Genomic DNA, 21,383 nt, shown 5'->3' with positions numbered 1-21,383 from the left:
TAAGTAACCATTGACCTGGTGAATTTCTATTGCTTCTGGATTTTGGACTCCTCTGGTTTCATGACATTAGGAGTAGAAATAGCCTAATGAGTCCATCCAGTCTGCCCTGCCTTCCACTCATGAGCTGATCCATTTTCCCACTCAGCCCCACAGCCAGGCCTTCTCCCCATAACCTTTGAAGCCCTGCCCTGAGTCACATTTGCCATTTAAGCTTGAATTGATTTTCAATTCAAAGATCTCTCCCTTACCCACTATTTAATTAAAAAATAAACATTGAATTTTCCAATTTTAGGTAATCCGACATTCCCCTTTCTCACACTCCTTCCATTTTGGTCTCTTTTCCCATTCTTCCACTCCTGCCACCTTCCCCAGAGTCCATTTTCATCCACACCTGATTCCATCCACCTGATACCCACACATATCACCCACCAGATCCACTCCCCCATTTGGTTTCACCTGCCCTTCACCTCTCCCCTAATTGTTCTGTTCATCAGCTTCCTCAATGATCAGATTTCAGTTCCACCTTCACCAGCATGTCCCCACCCATCCAACACACACATGACCAAGCATTTCTTGCCTCTTCTCTGCCTGCCTGCTTCACCCACCTGTCTCCATTCCCAACTCCACTCATCTTTGCTTATGCACCTGGTTCCACCTGCCTCTCACCCTCTCTTCACCAATCACCTTCACTCCCTGCCTCACCCCTCCCCTTTCCTCTTTATAATTGCTATCTCTCCTCTTCATTCTCAGTCTTGATCCAAGCTCTTGATCTGAAACCTCTACACATTCTCTGTCCCCCCAACAGCTCCCCCACAGATGTTGCTTGACTTGCTGGGTTTTTCCAGCAGTTTTTCCTGCAGAACAAAAACAATTATATCTGATGCCACAGTTCCCAGGCCAGCCAAAAACTCTTGACACATTAATTGAAGGTCGTGGACATACCGGCCCATAGGTCCACCCCAGCTCTATTTTGTTCATCACCCAGAGCTCATGGATGTTTTCTGCAAGCTTTTCTCGTACTCTGTCAAGGTGAGGTAGGAGCACAATCTGAAAAATATTTAAGTGAGAAATGTTACTCGAAGTAATCATACAAAACATTATTCCTGTAAAATAACATGATGCAGAAATATCAGCAAAATTTCCAGACGTCATTTTGCAGTTCCTTTAAAGGCAGCACAGTTAGCGTAAACAGTTGGCACAACACTGTTACAGTACCAGCAACCCAGGTTTGAATCCGGCACTGTCTGTAAGGAGCTTGCACGTTCTCTCTGTGTCTGCATGGCTTTCCTCCACGTGCCCTGGTTTCCTCCCTCCCTTCAAAAATGTACACAGGGCATATATAATGGGCGGCATGGGCTCATGGGCCAAAAGTACCTGTTACCACTCAGTATGTGTCTAAATTATTTAAATTTGTACTTTGGGTAAAACCCTTTCTATTAAAGTCATTATGCTTTTCCACCCTCAGGGAGGCAGATTTTCTGCTCCTGTGGAGGGAGAAGCATGCAATATGTGAGGTAGGTGACAAATATTTTGGGCCTTAGGCTGATACAGGAAATAACTAAATGCTTGCACATTGACTTCTACAAATGCAAATCTGCAGATATGCATCATTGCCAGAACTAGTAGTCAGTCTGCGATGACAGCCAATGCATTTTACCGATGAATCTAAGATACCCAGGAATATCCACGTTACCTCCTTTGGGGCAAGATCTCACTCAATAACTGCTGCATCACCCTTGCACCAGAGCTCACCAGTTATATAATGGACAGCAACAGGGAGCATGCAATTATCCTAACTCAGCATTGAAAATACTAATCAGACAAAATCATAGAACATTACAGCACAGTACAGGAACTTCGGTCCACAATGTTGTGTCGACCAATGTAAACATACTCCATGACAAGTTTTCCCTACCTCACATCCATAACCCTCTATTTTTCTTAAACATCTTCAAATCTTTCAATGCAATTGAACCATCTCCTTCCATATGCTCTATCTGTGCACATTTTAAAGTTGTCAGAGAGAAGAATGTTCCATTGGCCAGCAAAGCAAGTGACAACTCAAGCACTCTACCTGAGTGGTATCCACAGGCATAGGTGTAAAGGCAGCTTGTGTGAGTGAGATGGTAGGACCTAGAAGGTCCCGCACACCATCATGGTCTTGCTTGTATTCATTAGTGTGTTCCACCTTCATCTTTTCTTTCGGCAGCAACGCCTCAAAGCATGGAGCATAGCCAGGAGGTGGAAGGAACTTAAACTCCCCATGGCGACCGCCAAGTAGGAAACGAACCCTGGGGAGACACAAGGGCAGCTTGTTTGGAAGAAATAGTTGGGTTAGAAAACCAGATAGCAGAAATGATATCGATCTCTAACCAGCAAAAGAACTAAAACTGTGATCCATAAAATGATTGAAGAATTGGTCAGAGAGGAATTGAGCTTGAAAGTGAGCTCAAAAACAGAAACCCATTCCCTGAGCTCTACTCCAATAAAACTCTGATTATCTGGCACAATACACAAATGTGTTGGAGAAACTCAGTAGATCATACAGCATATATAGGAGGTCATGAGTAACCATTGTTTCGGTCAAGGTAGACACAAAGAAAAAATGGGGGAGAAGAGGAGAGTGGGAGGAAGGGACAGGGGAAGGAACATAGTCTAACAGGTAAGAGGCCATTGGTAGAGGGTTTGTCCTTATGATCTTTTGCCTTTTAGCCTTGGCTCCTCCCCCTGCCTCTTCCTCCCTCCATCCCCTCTTCTTCCCCCCACTTTCTCACCTTTTCATTCAGGTGCCTGTTTGTTTTTTTTTGCTCATACCTTGACAAAAGATTCAGGACCTAAACATTGGATACCCTTTACTTCTTAGAGATGCTGCGTGACCTGTTGAGTATCCATTTGTGTATTCCACTTGATCCCAGCATCTCCAGACTTTCTTCTTTAACTCTGGTATTCTGGCAATCAATTCTTTATTATGCTATCATGTCAAATGCAACCAAAAAAAGTGAAATAAAAGTGTTTGGTATTATTTGTAATGATATCCAATGTTCTGGAAAGTCATATTTTTCTGATACCAACAATGTCCTGTGGATGCCAGATTATTGGAGTTTTATGACACTGTATTTCAAACAAAGATCTTCAGCAGGAGAATGAGATGCTTGAAATTACCATGCTAATTGCAATTAAGTTGTAACAACAAATCAAAGCAATTGCAGTTTGAATTTTTGTTTGTTTTAATGAGTATCCACTATGCATTCTCACGTCATAACAGAGTGGTATGAGCACGTTGTCAGATGGGTTAATCAAGAGTATCCTTATTTCCACAAATATATGGGCATTATATTATTTTGAAATAAAGGCATCTTTGAAGATAATCCATTTTTTAGTGCTATAAATTGTTTGATCTTGTTCCAGATACAAAATATATGCCTCAATAGAGGATTATTTTTTTTTACTGATTCACTTAGAGTCCCATTTATATACAAATTCTTCTCCCAGCTCTTCTCTTACCATGAGCAAACCAATTGTAACCCAGGAAGGAATGGCCATCCGATTAAAAAAGGAAGCAACAAATCCAGTCTATGCAGCTAAATAATATTTCTTAAAATCAGGTAGTTTTAACACTTCCAATTTATAATCCCAGGTCAATTTTCCCCATGGAGATTCCAGATATCTTGCCTAACCATAAAAAGAAATGAACATGTCTATTTTTTTAAAATTAGTAGATAATGGGATAGGTAACAATTGAAAAAGATATTGGAAGTCTCAGCATTATTTTCATTTTAATACAATTAGCTCTGCTCAACAACGTGATGGGCAGGTTCATCCATTTACGTGGGAAAAAAAACACATAAACGCTGGACAAACTCAGCAGGTCAAACAGTGCCTTCATGTAGCAAAGGTACTGTTTGACCTGCTGAGTTTCTCCAGCATTTGTGTGTTTTTTCACTTAACCATGGTGTTTTACCCCCATCTACATCATTTATGGAGATCCTCCTCAATTTTCCACAGTAAGGGGAAATAATTAAGTTTATATAAATCTTTCAAATTATTATTAAATTTGATCCCTACATATTTCATTTCTGTTTTAAACAATTAAAATGACATTGGAGTTGATATTGAGTATAGTCTGTCTTAGCTAAAAGTAAAATTCACTTTTGTTCCAATTTATTTTATAACCAGAAACTATACTATAATTATCTAATACAGTCTTGAACCTAACTAAGGAACTGGCCAGGTCATCCAAATATATTAGAATATCATCTGCAAATAAATTAATGTTATATTCTTCCTGGTCCACTTGAAAACCCTTTATGCCTGCATCCAATCTGATAAGCTCAGCTAATGGTTCTATTGCCAAAACAAATAAAGCTGGAGACAGCGGGCAACTTTGTCTTTTGAACAGCTGGTACCAAAATAGTATCAGATATATTGTAACAATCAACAGAAGCCAATTTGTGTCTTTGAGAAACTAAGAAATAAATATAATTGGACTAATAGAACATTCTTCTATCTCCAATTACGATCTTTTTTAAGGGATACGTTGGGACCATCATTGGTCTTGCCAATGTGCACAGACGTGGAGGTTCTCATTCGAAAGGGGAATGCAGCTAAATTTATTTCTACTCTACATTTCCTGCTCCAAGACCAAACCCCAAAATTTGGGCTACATAGATCTCAGGAGAGATGATTTGGGCAATGTAATTGGTCAACAATATTGGTCAAATTTATGCTTAGATAGTATTACAGTTCTTACAAATTCCAGAAAAAGAATGATGCATTTCAATATTTTCCATCAACAATATCTCATACGTCAAAAGTTACGCAATAGTAAATCGGAAATCTCAAATCTGTGTTTTAGGTACTTTTATACATTCTACCTGGTTATGCATAAAATTAAGACCTTTTTGGATAAAAATGGGGGAAATATTAACAAAAATTGTGGGGAATTTGGTTGTCATGAATGTTAACTTCCCCAAAAGTAAATCCAAATTTATTAAAATCACTTTGGCAATAGTCAGGAAATGTCTGGCGGTAACACGGAAATCCGATTCCCTCTTACATATTGATCGTTGGAATATGGAAATGCAAAGATGTTAACCCCTGGAGAAAACTACTTATAATCTTAAAACTGAATATAACATGTTCATAGATATTTGGCAGCCTAACTTGAATTATTTAAAATGCCCGTATAATTTAGTCTATGAAATATTTTTTATTTAATTTTTATCTCTTATTAGTAATTTAATATTTGTATTTTTAATTGTATTAAATGTTGATGCCGGCTCTCTCCTCTCTTCCTTTTCCTTCTTCTCCCCCTCTGTCCACTGTTTCTTTTCATTTCTCTTAAGCTGCAGAGGGATTCTTTTCTTTGGCTTGGCTTCGCGGACGAAGATTTATGGAGGGGGTAAAAGTCCACGTCAGCTGCAGGCTCGTTTGTGGCTGACAAGTCCGATGCGGGACAGGCAGACACGGTTGCAGCGGCTGCAGGGGAAAATTGGTTGGTTGGGGTTGGGTGTTGGGTTTTTCCTCCTTTGCCTTTTGTCAGTGAGGTGGGCTCTGCAGTCTTCTTCAAAGGAGGTTGCTGCCCGCCAAACTGTGAGGCGCCAAGATGCACGGTTTGAGGCGATATCAGCCCACTGGCGGTGGTCAATGTGGCTTACTTCTAGGCTTAATGTGCATTTTAAGGATATCATTTTTTTGACCCATCCATCCATCCATGGCCCATCCCTTCACAAGCAAAGATGAACACGGTGCCTTGTAGCTTTTCAGTTTTAGGCACCGTGTGCCAGGGCAAGGACTTGGAAGCAAGTGCTTGCCCAGGACAAATGCCTCCCTCTGGGTTCCACATCACTGAGCCTGGCAGAGTGCAAGGCATGACAACCAGAGTGATGTGGAATTGCCCCGCAGTGGTCTGTTTCAAGTCCATGCTCGCTGGCCATTGTCCTTACGGATCCTTCATCCACTGAGTTTGCTGCTGCAGACCGCTATGGAAACTGTTTCCCGCACTCAGTCACAGCTGCTAGCCCCTGCTGCCAGACTAACATGTGCTATTTGCCCATAGCTGGGGCCCTTTCCAGTTACTGATGCTGGGCGAGCCGAGCCTGGGGATTTGAAGTCAGAGTTGCCTTCTCCAAAATAGGAAAAACTTGCAATGTGGTTTGAATTCAGAGTTTACCGACTCTTAGCCTTTGCCCACAAGGCAGCGGGTGGGATTCAAGACAGGTCTTCCAGAACGCCCCAGTGCAGCTGCAGGATGCCACTGACTCCCCGGTGTTGATCCTCTCTGGGTTGGCCAGGCTGGCAATGGCGAAGATGTCACTGGGACGGTGGGGCCAGACAGGGGCAACCCATGGGCAGTTGGCAGAGGCATTCAGTTCAATACCACAGTCTCAACATTCATCCACTCAATTTTTGCTGAATTAGGTTCAGGTGGGTTTTTTTCTCTCCTCATTGCTGCTACTATCTTTAAAAGTTGCCCTATGTTCTTGTATATTTGTATATATTCGTATATACATTCATGGTGTCCTTTTTTTATATGTATTATTTTCTTAAAAATTAAATAAAATATAATTTAAAAAATAATATCCTCACTTTGTTCTTTCTCGATATTATCAGAATGCCATTTGCTAACTGTAGTAAACATACACTATTATGGACAACGGTACTGAAAATCTACAGCAGAGTACAGGCCCTTTGACCTTATAACCCACTCTAAGAGCTGCCTAGAATTTCCCTGCTGAATAAGCCTCAATTTTTCTTAGTTCCATGCATCCCTCCAATTGATTTTGGAAGTAAAATTGCCCTTCTCCAATTTCAATAATGCTGCCATTGTCAATACCATCACCAAGAAATTTCAATCGATTTTCTTGTGCGCAGAAATCAAATTCATGTTTTTTTTTCCCCCAAGTGAATCTCTACAAGTGCTACGACTACCTCTACTTCTGAGGTAACCATGATTTTCACTTCATGGATTTATTAAATTCAGATGAAACTCCTATAATTTCTTTTCATTTGCATTCAGTTTGTCGGCATTACTGTCAAGGATGGACTTTACCCACTTTCCCTCAAGCTTCCTGAGAATGTGAAGGAGCATTACATTCTGAAACTGATACAATGCTGTTGAATATTCTTCAAAAAAGCTGGAATATAGCGATTTCAGGAGATGCACCCAGTGTAAGGTTATATTTTTGAGATTATGAGAGACCTTGACTGGGCGGAGAGCTAGCACCTTTTCCCAAGGGCAGAAATGGCCAATACCAGACATCATTTGTTACAGGTGAGTGTAGCAAAGTTTAGGGGAGATGTTCAAGGTATGTTTTTAGTTACACAGGGAATAGTGGGTGCTTGAATGGTGGTGGTAGAGGCTGGTACAATACGGACATCTATAAAACTTTCAGATAGGCATGTGGATGTATCATAAATACAGTATAACCTCTGGTATATGGAATTCAAGCAACTGGCAGACTCAATTAACTGGCAAAAAAATTGAGAAAAATAAATTTAAAAAAAGAATAAAATAATACGTAAAAAATACGCAAGTTTAAAATTGTAAAAGTAAATGTTCTCTGAAGTAACACATAATCCTTTGGTGAAAAATGGGAGCAAATATTGAGTTAACGGAATGTCTTAGTCATGCTTTGATCATAGCAGCTGTTTGAATAAAGTTGTGTGAAACAGCAAAGGCTTCGTTCAGGATGGTTGATGCATCTCGCCATTGGAGTGACTCTCTTAAAGTGTCTCCTTATTCCTGCTTAGTGAGAGTTGCCCTGGTCAGAGGATCTATCTGTAAACTTGTGGGGGGGGGGGGGGGGCGGGGTGAAATTCATTATCTATAAGGTTATTGTTCATCATTTGAGCAGCTCTGTAAAGGGGGATGAACCTGCAGATGCAGCAACGGTTAAATGTTTTCAAAGAATATGACTGAAAATAATGTAAAATTCTTTAAGTCTTATATATTAATGGCAAGTGAAGTTTGTTCAGTGCAAGTGCAGTGTGGTATTTTTGTCTTAAACTGTTTATTCTTAACACAGGTGTATCAGTTAGGCATTATAAGAGTAAGTCTCAAGCCATGGAAAATAACACTTATCCAGCATCTGCCAATCCGCATAGGTGCCGGATACCAGGGGTTTTACTGTAAAAGACTATGGGGCTGTGGAATTGGAAAGGTTAGATTGAGGCTGGAATTAGTTTATATTGTTTGGCACCACAGTGCCAAAAGGGCCTATACTGTGCTGATAAAATGGTTATGGAACGACAGTATATTAATATACAATGGTTGGACTTGGAAGATAACCACAGGTGGTGGCATTCCAAAACCCCTTTGGTTCTTCTTTTTGGTGCTACAGCAGACAAATTTTGTAAGCCTTAAATAGATTCAGCAGCAGGTAGTCACCTAAGAGTGGTTGCCCAAGAGAGCAGAGTCTAGGGTGATGGGTGGGAGTACTTGGAAGGATCCTCGTGGAACTCCACTAGTCACTGACCTCCAGGCAGAATATTTTACTTCCACTACTACTCTCATCTTTCTATATGCAAACCAATTTTTTTTTTATCCACACAGCCAAAGCTCCATGGATCCTAAGCCTCATGACTTTCTGAACAAGTATCTTATGGGGGACCTTGCCAAATGCCTTACTAAAATCCATGTACACTACATCCTTATCAATGACCTCCTAAAAAAAACCCATTAGGCCCATGAGGCGCGACCTTCCCTTCACAAAGCCATGCTGTCTATCCTTGAGAAGACTGGACTTCTCCAAATGCTCATAGATCCTATCCTTAAGAATCTTCTCCATTAGTTTGCACACCACTGACTGATGTAAGACTCACTGGTCTATAATTCCCATGATTCTCCTTGTTACCTTTCTTTTAAAAAAAGGGGATACATTTTCCATTCTCCAATCCTCCAGTATCTCCCCTGTGGCCAAAGAGGATTCAAAGATCATGGCCAATGTTGCAGCCATCTCTTCCTTCACTCCCCATAGCAAGGATATATCATGTCCAGCCCCAAGGACATCAATCTTGATGTTTTTAAGAAGATCCAACTCTTCCTCTTCCTTAATCTCCACATTGTCGAGCGTACAAGCCTGTTCTATTCTGACGTCACTATGATCAAGGTCTTTTTCTCTTGTGAATACTGAAACAAAGTACTCACTTAGGACTTTCCCAGCCTGATCCACCTCCAAGCACGTTGCCGCCTTTATCCTTTAGCAGCTCTGCCTTTATTCTCGTCATCCTTCTGTTCTTAACCTATGCATAAAATACCTGGGGTTCTCCTTAATCCTACATGCCAAGGCCTTCTCATACTTCCTTCAAGCTCTCCTAAGTTCATTCTTAAGCTCCTTCCTGGCAACTATTTAATTCTCATGAGCCCTTCCTGTTTCCTATATCTAATGTATGCTTCCTTCTTCCACTTGACTAGCCCCCTCACCTGTTTCATCAAGCATGGTTCCCCTTCCCTGTTCCAGGGGGATAAATCTATCCTGAACCCAGCAGAAGTGGTCTCTAAACTTTCTCCACATTAGTTCTGTCCTTTCACCCATTATAATTAGCCCTTCCCCAATTAAACACTTTCCCATTTTGTCTACTTTTATCCTTACCCATAACGATGCTAAAGCTCAGGGAGTTGTGGTCACTCTCACCCAAATGCTCCCCAACTTTATCTGTACATATCGCTGAATCCAGGAAGGTGGTGGGTGGGGGGGTGGAGAGAGAATGGTCAAAACTCTTTACTGATCTACAAATACAGGACAGGAAATAAACATAGATCGGATATGGAGAATCACTGACTTTACTCCTGTAGAGAAGCTGACCACTGGGAAGAAGAGACCATCGGTGTTAAAATTTTCAAACATTCCCTGAACTGGCTGCCCATTGATTCGGAAGGAAATACTGGGAGCACTTAAATCCAGACAGCAGCTGACCACGTCGTCATCCTTGAGCAAGTGCTGGTTTGGTGAATTCACTGTCCGAGCAATGCAACCTGAAAGAGAAACACAGCACTTCAAGAAAATATCAACGTCTGCTTCCTATTTTTAAAAAATCTAATTCACAGAAGTGCTGGAGAAACTCAGCAGATCGCACAGCATCCGCAGGAAGCAAAAGAAGGCAGCCAATAGTTCAGGTCTAAGCTAATGCGGAGGAAAAGGGAGGTACCTAAATAAAAAGGTGGGGAGGAGGAAGAGGAGAGCAAAAGAGGGAGGAAGGGGAGGGGGAAGAGGTCCACCTATTCTGCACTGGTCTGCTGGAAGATCCCAGCATTTTCAGCTTTTATTTCAGCTGGTCATTCATCTCATTTGCAACCCTACTATTATGCAAATACTGTGATGTGGCACTTGGCTGCATTAAGACCCTGAATGAAACTCGGCGTCAGAACAGATCTACTCGGAGGGCATTAGAGCAACCGCAGGGGGTGCACAAACTCATTCGGGGGGGGGGGGGGGGGGACTGGAGACTATACCTGCCATGGACTATCGCTGTCACACGTCCCCCTCTCTCCAGCGTACCAGACATACATGTGTGGTTAGGCCCCTCCCTGACGCCAACCCTGCCCTGACTTGACTCCAAGAGTAACTAACCAAACATCAAGCACACAAATTTCTGAGGTGCTTTCAAATATTAGCCAATTGCACAAATGACCTCAACTAAAAATATGATTTTCCATGTAATTCAGTGCTAATAATTCTATAAAATCTTGTTTTTGTTTTTTTAAAAATGAACCTTCACTTGACTGAAAGTATTAGAAAATGGAAGAGCAGAACACCAGTGGACAAACTTTAATTAAGCTCACTTCTAAATTTAAGTTTATAACAATTTAAAACAGCGAAATGTTATATACAATTTGCACCATCATTAATACTCAATCTGCAAAATGTCAGGGAACAAAGTATTAATCTATTTTTAAACCTTCATTTCTTACTGAGAAGCTATTCATCATTCGTGGAACACAGTCATTTTTTTAAAAAACAATTTTTTGTAAAGTATTTGCTGTCATAATTTTGTTTGTAATTGGGTAGTTCACAGTATTACTGGCTCTGATAATCTACCACCACCCACCTGACCATAAGTGCAATCCATCAAATCCGTAGGAATAAAGGTCATCTCCAACACCATTTCCTCCCCATCCTTCACCTCCTCCAGGGCAGGGTGAGTAGCCATCTGTTGATGCCCAGCCAACCCGAAGATGTGTAGCTTCTGTTGTTACAAAGGGATCAACGTGGTCCACTATGAGCTCAAAGTACCACTTCTTGTACTGGGCAGCACCATCGCTGATTCCGAGGAAGATATTAGGCCGCATGCTGGAAGCAGAATAGAGAAAGTGGGCTCCTTCAGGAGAGAAACTTTAACTCCACATTTTACACTCTGAGCAACATTTTGTCTGTGGCGGTAAAGAAAATAGTACCTGCACAGTTGTGTCCTGCTGGAACCTGATACGGCACTTAACTGCACAGATAACCCAACCCATTTATCCACTTGACTGGTTGTTTTTTCGTTTAAGTGAGATTGATAAAAGTCACCATGGTAAAACCGTTTCACCAATTTAATGGCACTGCAAAAGGCAGGAGCATCCACATACAACTACCTTAATGCACAAAAAGAGATGCAAGGGAGAGTGTTCAATTGTACCCCAAACAATATCTCCCATGGAAATTTTGGTTCATTAACTTTTAAAAGATGCGTACATCTTAAATCCAGCAGACATTACTACGCTTATCCAGCAATACCGCCAGTATGTCTTCCATCTGATCTGAGCCCTTTCTTTTTGCCCATTAATCTTCATTGCCAGAAATTTATGGGCTGGCTAGAACTATAATTTTCACCATTATCTATTCTCTGTTAAATGAGCCTATTATGTGATAAGAACGCAAGATGAATGAACAGAATTGAAGCAGAGAAAACGACTGGAAAGTGCACTGGAATCAAGGAGCTGAACGGCCATTGTTCTTCTGTTCCAAACATTGCCTTTCAAAATCATACTGAAAACGTCATTCCTGAAAGGCCTGAGATCACATCATTAGTATTTATCCACTCTGTTAAAAAAGGAAATCTGCACTTATTCAAGTGAACAGAGATATTCTCATCAATGAAAAGTAAAATAGTTCTGATGTTGGAAATTTCCCGTAACTTCTCATCCTTCTGAGGAAGAATTTATACTGTTTATGAAATATTTAATGGACTCTCTCTTATGGGATGGACTGTATCTCTGAGATATATTTATTTTGGATATTGTTTTGTAGACAACATCATTCTTTCTCTCCCCATATACAAGCTCATCCCAGAGAATGAAAGGCATAAATCTTTTCATGTATGTGCAAAACTAAATATCTTTGACCTGCTTCAGTCAAGTTTAAAGTGCACATCCGGTCACAATGTAGGACTTGTCCAACCTGACAACCTCACTTATACGCCACATGCAAGTGAGTGGAAGCAAAGTCTCAGTAGTGGACAAATGAAGTGACCACGTATGACAGCAGGTTCATTGAAACTTTGTCCACAAACTACATCCACCCCCAAACACAAACCAAGCAGAGAAAATGCAAGTTACAACATGACGGGAACACAGGAGCATGAGGCTAAGATTTAATTTTCATTTCAATCTCACCTAAAATTATTTATAGTTCTCATGTCAATCAGCATAGAGTACTTGTTAATTAATAAAAATGTTGGAAGTTTATCCATGATTATTGCTTTACTGCACTATTGACATTAAAAATACATTATCGCTGATCAGATATCACCAAGAAAGTCGATAACATTACCTGCTGACGTGGTTGATGAGTTGAGTTTGCAACAGTAGATCTCTTCCTGGTAGTAAGTTGTCACAAATTAAATGCTGGTTCGATCGCACAGCAACTCCATGGCATACACACAGAGAACACAAAACATCCAAAACCTTGGATGACAAGAAAATTAATTGAGTTGATTCTGGTTGACGAAATTCCTTTCTCTTGTTCTAGACTCTCCCACCATGGAAACAACCTTTTTACGTCTACTCTGTCCACGCCTTTCAACATCCAAAATGTTTCAATTACACCCCCCGCCCCCACTCATTCTCCTAAATTCCACCAAATACAGGCCAAGAGCTGTCAAATGCTCCTCATATGATAACCCTTTCATTCCCAAAATCATCCTCATGAACCTCCTCTGAACCCTCTGCAAACATCCTTTCTTACATAAGGAGCCCAAAACTGCTCACAATACTCCTAGTAAGCTCTCTCACCAGTGCCTTATAAGGCCTCATCATTACCTTACTCTTCTTATGTTATCTTCCTCGAGAAATGAATGCTAGCATTGCATTAGCCTTCTTCACCACCAACTCAATGTGCAAGTTTACCTTCAGGCTAGCCTGCATCTGTGTAGTATTATGTCTCTTGGGTTACCAAATAGTTCACATTATCTTGACTATATAATAGGTATTTTCAATTTTCTCCCCAATCAAAAAATAATCTGCCCGTTTATCTTTTCTACCAAAGTGCATGACCTTCTGATATTGTATTTAATTTGCTGCTCCTCTGAATCTGTCTCCATCCTACTGCAGCCTCCCTGTTTCCTCAACATCACCTGCTCTTCTACCTACCTTTGTATCATCTGGAAACAAGGCCACAAAGCCATTCATTTCATTATTTAAATCATTGATGTACAACATAAAAAGAAACAAAAGTCAAACATGAAAGTTTGTAGTCACCATGCTTTAAGTAAAAGCACAAAGCTGGAGAAACTCAGAAGGTCAGTGTCCTTTATATAACCGACATTTTGGGCTTGAGCCCTTCATCAAGTTATGGAAAAATGTCAGCAGGCGTCAGATCAAAAGAGTGAGGGGGGGAGGTGAGCTGTGGTTGCTAAGGCAGGACGTAATAGGTGGAGAAGGGAGGGAGGGGCAGTAGAATGCTAAAAGAGGAGGGATGGCTAGGTGAATAGAGAGGGAAGGGAGAGGAGAAGAGCTGGGAAGGGGATGGGTAATGGTGGGGGAAGGAGAGGAGCAGGTCAGTAGAAACAGGAAAAGTTGATGTTAATGCCATCTAGCTGGAGAGTGCCCAGACAGAAAACAAATATTATTCGTCCAATTTGCAGGTGGTCTTGGTGGGGTAGTACATAAGGCAATGGACAGACACAAGAGTTTGACACAGAACTGAAATGGTTGGCCACTGAGAGGTTTCTCTCACTGATGCGGACAGAGCACCTTCACTTGGAAGGCCCATTTGGGGCCCTCCCTCCCTTCTCCACCTATTACCTCCTGCCTCTGCAACCACACCTCCCCTCATACTCTTTTGTTCGGACTCCCATCGACATTTTCCCTTACCTCGATGAAGGGCTTAAGCCCAAAACATCGCTTATGTATTTTTACCTTTGCTAGTATAAAGGTCACTATTTGACCTGCTGAGATTTTCCAGCAGGGTGCTTTTACATAAAGAAGCGACCCCAACACCAACACCTGGGGAACACCGCTAACAACTGGCAGTCAACCACAAGATGTAGATTTCCATAAAATATCATTATTTTCTACCTCTTCTGCATGAAGTCATTACAGAAACGCTCATAAATAACACACATTCAAAATTCAACTCCTGGGCCAGGGCAATTAACTGGAACCCAAGGGAACTCAAATTATTATCCTTCTTTGCACTTATTCAGACAATTGGTTCACTTAAGCACCAATTCAGGAGATCATTGGAAAACAATTTCATTTCAATTCATCATAACCACAATGAAATTGCTGGGTTTGCACAAAAAAATCTATGATAAATGTACATCAAAACTCAAGTTATTTGTTTTATTTAAACACAATTTAATTTGTTTCTTTTAACTTACAAAGGCATTATAGCAACAACTATGTCACATTTCAAAAATATATTCACTCAATGGTGACAGGGAATATGCTTGTATCTTCTTAGATATTCCATCATATTTGCACATTTCTGGTGGTAAATTCTCATTTTAAAGTATTTGCACAATTTATCTAGAAATTGGAGAGATTTAAAACAAAACTTTGAACGATTGCATCAGATCTTTTTTTAAAGGTTGGCATATCATAGGATGTAAGCTCAGTGGCATGGTTAACAGAGCGGTTAGCGCAACAATGTTAGAGCGCCAACGATCGGGACTGGGGATCAAATCCCATGCTGTTTGTAAGGAGTTTGTATGTTTTCCCCGTGTCTGCGGTGGTTTCCTCCAGATGCTCTGGTTTCCTCCCACTGTTCAAAAACGTAGGTCAATTGGGTGTAATTGAGCAGCACGGTATGTGTGCCAAAACGGCATGCTGTATGTCTAAATTTTTTAAATTTAAATTAAAAAAAGAATTAAATTAAATGCTGCAAATGTGGCAGTCGTCAAGAGTCAGGGCCCTGGTGACCTGGCATTTGACTCAAGTCCTTCACCTGATTCATATGGATGCTCTTCTCCCATCAAGAGCAAAATTTGGGCTGAATCTGCAGGCAGCCTAACTCTGAACTTAGAGAAGCTAAATCTGAAGTAATTTTAGCAAATGGGTTCTATCATACATCCCATGCAATCTCTTGCAAATGTTTGCCGATTTACTGTGCTTAATTTTACAATTAAGTGAAAGTGAGTTTTGATGAAGGGTCCCGACCTGAAAAGTTGATTTCTCCCAATGGATGCTGTCCAGTCCACTTCATCATTCCCGTTCCTCTTTTCACTATACGATTTACAATTGTTTATGAGTTATAAATTACAACACTGGAGCTGAAAATCTTCAGGGCTAAGATCCAGTAGGTATAAAAAGGGAACCTTCTGGCACCTGAGCCGCTGAACCATGACAAATACATGGAGAGAGAAGGGGTTTTGTCCATTTAAATATTCCTGACGCTGCTGCAAATGTGGCAGTCGTCAAGAGTCAGGGCCCTGGTGACCTGGCATACGACTCAGGCCCTTCACCTGATTCATATGGATGCTCTTCTCCCATCAGGAAGTGCAGTTGGAGCTCTTTATCCCTGCCTGCAGATCGTTACAGAACTCTAAAGATAGAAGCAAAATGGAGACAACAGGAAGCCATCTCAGCTATTGGGTTGAATCAAGCTGACTGCCAGCCAACACTTCCAAAGCAGTCTGATGGCTGGGTTCATCTGAGGTGTGTGTGCATGCGTCTGCCAGGAAATTGAGGTCAGATGCCTGCACATCAAAGCACTTGTTAAAGCCAGCATTGGGCACAGTGATTGAGGTCTGAACTACTGGCAAAAGATCCTGATAAAGCAGGTGGACTTAGCTTTACCCTACAGACTTTTTGAAAACATTTCAAGCATTGTAGGCCAGCTGGGATTCACTAGAGCAGTCCAGATTTGCAAAGAAGTGCAGGGCAAGTCTGGGAGACAATCTGAGTCCAGCAGAACTTCCCCTTGAAGTGCCTCTCAAATCTCACGTTAAAAACTGGAGGTAGAGACAGAAAAGGACAGACTTGATATCTTATTACCTCTCATGAAACCTCATGTTCAGATGTAATTGGAGAGTTGATTAAATTTATGTCAATCCAACATTTAAAAATTAAAAGCATTTGGCTGCAAATATTGATCAAAACATTGTGATATATAAAGTAATTTTCATTAGGCCATCACTCCATTAAGGACATTTTTAAGAAATGGAAGCAGCTTCTATCATCAGGGACCCCCACCACCCAGACCATGCTTTTTTTCACTGTTAGGAAGGAGGTACAAGAGCCCGAAGACACGCACACAATGTTACAAAAACAGCTTCTTCACTTCCACCATCACCATTTCTGTATGGACAATGAACATGACTTTTTCTCTTTTTTTTGCACAATTTACTTTTTTTTTAATCTTGTATTTATGGAATTGTAATTTATAGTAAATTTGCAACCTTGTTCTGCACAATACCACTGCTGCAAACCAACAAATGTCATGACACATGTTCGTGACAACAAATCCAATTCTGAATCTGTATATTAACATTTCACTTTTGCATGGAAGCAATTCTAATGAATTATACTATTGTGCCATCTTGATGCAACAGTATTATGATCTCCCCACTCGCCCGATAGCTGGAGGTAGGCACAGTGGAGAAGCCAAGTGCTCTTTTCAAAAGAATGTGGACAAAATGGAGGAGGGTGGGAGAAATGAAAATGGGTGGACACGGGCTACTCTCTCGGGTATCCTGGTGTCTGCGTGGGACAATGCTACCATGAGTGCAGAAACGGAAGTCAGGTGGATGATCTTATTTTAAAATTAAAACCTAAAATCTGGTGCCTGTAGAAAAATCTAACTCTATGACATCGACTATAAATCACATTTTATATGAGCAATTTAGAACCAAAATATAGAAAAGTGAAAAATACTTAGGATTTGCTCTGCTACGATTCATTGGTAAATTCCAAGCATATAAATAAATATAAACACTTCATCAAAGTCTATACTTATAAATTCAGAAATCAATGATTGTCAATGAAGAAGAGTACCTTATGATTTCTTCCATGTTTATCCAGCAAGGAAATAATCGATTTAATGTGTCCCTCTTTGATAATGTTCAGAGCTTCAGGACTTTCCACAAGAACACAGTGCAAAACTTCAAGAATTCCTAATTGAGAAAAATGGAAATTAATTAGTTCAATGAATGCATAATCTGATTTGCATTTTTACTTTTATCTGGAAAGTATTTTGCCTCCCATCACTTTGCGCCATTCCACTTCTTCTGACCTGAGTGCTAGCAATCAGCCTGGCTACAACAATCAGTGGCACTCAGCAACTCATGCAGATGTGATGGAAGGGAGTAGAGTTATTCACTGCTTCAACTTGAAGCTCACTATGAGGGAATATCAAAGATGAACATGTCCCCAGTCAGCAAAGCGATGTGAACTCAGCAAAGGACACGGTCAGTCAGTCTACCATGGAAAGGAAAAGTTTAAATTTTCAGAGAAAGCTAGGCCAAACTCAGGGACTAGCTTCGGGAGGCATCTTGGTCGGCATAGACAAGTTGGCCCAAAAGGCCCTTTTTCCATGATGTAAAAGTTCAACACCTCCATTATTCAGCAAATTAGCTTCAAATACCCGCCCCCCCCCCCACTCTCTCTGCACGACTGCAAATGACTTTCTTTCTAGTATTTGAAAGTAAATCTTCAAAATTCATATTCGATCTGTTTCCAGCTTTAAGATCACAATTCAACGTGAAAGAAAGTTTCCTTCTGTTGCCTGTGCTTCTTTTACCAATTACTATAATACAGTTATCAATCTGAAAGCAGTTTCTCTTCATTTACTTCATTAAAAATGTTCATGCTTTTTACTACATTATTACATTTCCTCTTAATGGTATCTGCTTGAAGTGAAGAAGCCCAATTTCCACAATCTCTCCACGTAACCAAATCTCATTACTTCAAGTTAATTTACCATCTGATTTGCTAATTTTCAGAAGTTAAATAACAAATGACAAGATTTAACTAAAACCTACTTTGCTTGTTGAAAAAATGCTATGTGCCGTGAGAAAGATGATTGGGAGAGGACCCGGTATAAAAATATCAGTATGCTGGCCTTTATCAATCATTGCATGGAATATAGGAGTTGGGAGGTGATGTTGAGATTGTATAAGACGTTGGTGCGGCCTAATTTGGAGTTCTGTGTGCAGTTCTGGTCGCCTAATTATAGGAAGGATATAAACAGAGTGGAGAGAGTGCAGAGAAGGTTTTTCCAGAATGTTACCTGGGTTTAAGCATCTAGAGTATAGGGAGAGATTGGACAGATTAGGTCTTTATTCTTTGGAGCATAGAAGGTTGAGAGGGGATTTGATAGAAGTATTTAAGATTATGAAAGGGATAGACAGAGTGGATGTGGATAGACTATTTCCGTTAAGAGGAGGAAAGATTAAAACAAGAGGACATGAGTTAAGAATTAAGGGGCAGAGGTTTAGAGGTAACATGAGGGGGAACTTCTTTACTCAGAGAGTGGTAGCCGTGAGGAATGAGCTTCCGGGAGAAATAGTGGTGGCGGAGTCAATTGTATTATTTAAGAAAAGGTTGGACAGGTATATGGATGAGAAGAAGATGGAGGGTTATGGGCATTGTGCAGGGAGGTGGGACTAGAGAGGGGTGTTTGGTTCGGTGCGGACTAGAAGGGCCTAATGGCCTGTTTCCGTGCTGTAATTGTTATGTTATGTTATGTTATAAGAATTATTGAATCTATTTATTGACATGCATCAAGACATGAACTAGGAATGTATTAAGTCAGGAGCAAAATATATAGGAGGAACTCAAACAGGGCAGGCAGCATTTTTAGAGGAAAGGAGACAGTTAACTTTTTTTCTGTGGTGCCTTTAAGCTCTAATTCCATTTGCTCGTATCTCTCTACTGCTCAAAGCACCTAACCAAGTGCCTTTTCAAAAAAATCACAGTTATTTATGTCTGGAAGCTTGTTCCAGATTGTTGTCACCCATGGAAAAACTGGTCAGGTTTTTAAATTTCTATCCTCTCACTTTCTAGTTTCATACCTTTTGCCTTGTTTGTCAAGAGAAATTGAGACCCTGGATAAGAAGAAGAAGAACGGGACCATTAGAGGGCGCACAAAATCAGTGAACCAGTGCGGACTCGAAAAGCCAACATGGCCTGTTTCCGCTCCGTAAATGGTTACATGGTTATGGTTAACCTTTTGGATTGAGACCTTGTATCAAGCCTTGAGAATGTAAAGGGGAGAATAACCAGTTTTGAGGTGAGGGGGAGGGGGTGTGAGTCAGAGATTTGCAGTGACAGTTGGCTCCAGGTTAGGAGGAGTTGAGAGGCAGTTGGAGCCAGGTGTGGGAGGTGATAAGAGGAGATAACAAAGGCTGCAGAGCATGAAATTTGATAAGTAAGGAAAGTGATGAGTGGTGGTGGAGAAATTGGAACAGAGGGAGAAGGGGGATAGAGGAAACAGTAGAAGGGTGACTGGCCAATGAAGCTAGGTGGGAGAGGGCAAGAAACTGGGCAATTGGGGGCTGTGGGCAGGGGCAAGTTTGAAATGGGATTCCCACAAATCTATCTCTATGGAAGGAGAGGTCAGCATACATAAAGTGCCTGCTAACACACAAATTAGTCAACAATGAAAACATTCATAATACGCCCAATTAAGATGCTGGATGGAGCAGATGTAGCAATCTCTTGTCAGCAAAGGTTCCCTGCAAGTTTTTGTTTAAAGCAGCTGTACTGTTATTATCGGGTTTGTCAAGTTCCAGGGCTCACAGCAACATGCTTCTTGCAAGCACAATCATGGTACAAGCAAATTGCACTTTATTCATATGGGGAGACCAATCCAAAAGTGCAAAATGGAAATTTTGGGTTTTTCAGCCTGCCAGGCTCTCCAAACAGTTTTTTAACGGAAGAACCTGGGTGAATCAAAAGGAGAGAGGAAGTTGGAAAATTCAGTGTTCCTGCCATTGGGTTGTTGACCACCCAGATGAAAAATGAGGTGGCGACGTTCCAGTTTGTGGTTGGCATCACCCTCACAGTGGAAGGGACTGCGGACAGACGGGTGGGAACAAGATGAGGAATAAAACAGTTTGCAAACAGGAGCTCCAGGTGCCCATTATGGACAGAGTGTAATGCTCAGCAATGTGATCACCTGGTCTCACCACAAATGGAGTGCAGTGGGGCATTATAAATGTGTAGAAATCCATCACCACCATCATTCTGAACAATTTTTGGCCCATTATTCATGACCCAGGATACTTCCTTCCATTGATTTCCATAGAGAACAGCTTCAAGTAATTAAATAATTATTTTTAGCTGTATTTTAAATGTTCAAGCAAATTTCAAGTATTTTGTTGCTTATTGTTTGATTATTTTTGAAAAGTTTTGGAATGTTTATGAACGTCAGAAACATTCACATCTATTGCAGCTGGCCAAGCCAAGCAGATATAGCATCACTCGAATCGTGATCAAAAGCTTAAGAACAGCAGGGATTACAGATGGGTAGCAAATTGAGAGACTCCCATTAGAGAGGTTCAGATGCCTTCTTCCATTTTGTTCATACCTTAATAAAGGGTTGGTTGTGTATCTTTATCTTTGCAATATAAAGTACACTGTTCGACCTTCTGTTTTTCCAGCATCGTGTTCTTACTACAGATGTGGCGTCAGCAGTTTTGTGGGCAGGATTTGTCCTGCAATTCCACCGCTGATCCTCCAGTGATGGGATTATATCTGGAGGCCCTGCGCGGAGAAAGATTTCCCGTGAGGATGAAGGGGCTTCTCTCCAGTATAATTGCAACTGGAGAACTAAACCCAGATAGTGGAAGATTTGTCCAAATATCAGCGTGTGTAAGCAGCTCAAGACTCTCAGCAGAAATATTTATAATCAGATAATGAATGGGACCTTAATGATAAAATTTTTGTATTTATACTTTTCTCTATTGATGGTTCTTCACATTAAATTCATTTGCAGAATTCTAAAGATATACACTGCATC

At 40.8% G+C, this 21,383-nt stretch overlaps 1 protein-coding gene across 1 annotated transcript in view; it reads right to left on the bottom strand.

The window, feature by feature from the left end:
- ryr2a (ryanodine receptor 2a (cardiac)) overlaps positions 1-21,383 on the bottom strand; it is a 612,110-nt gene that overhangs the window by 463,657 nt on the left and 127,070 nt on the right. The window contains exons 17-22 of the mRNA XM_069936123.1: positions 17,417-17,535; positions 12,753-12,886; positions 11,050-11,291; positions 9,784-9,976; positions 2,075-2,291; positions 943-1,047 (exon numbers count right to left, since the gene is read on the bottom strand). Coding sequence (XP_069792224.1) covers positions 943-1,047; positions 2,075-2,291; positions 9,784-9,976; positions 11,050-11,291; positions 12,753-12,886; positions 17,417-17,535 — 1,010 coding nt within the window. The remainder of the gene's footprint in view (positions 1-942; positions 1,048-2,074; positions 2,292-9,783; positions 9,977-11,049; positions 11,292-12,752; positions 12,887-17,416; positions 17,536-21,383) is intronic.

Source organism: Narcine bancroftii, chromosome 4 (genome assembly GCF_036971445.1).
Source record: "Narcine bancroftii isolate sNarBan1 chromosome 4, sNarBan1.hap1, whole genome shotgun sequence".
Lineage (NCBI taxonomy): Eukaryota > Metazoa > Chordata > Chondrichthyes > Torpediniformes > Narcinidae > Narcine > Narcine bancroftii.
Note: the sequence above shows the minus strand (reverse complement) of the source record. Positions and strands in the feature narration are given on the sequence as shown.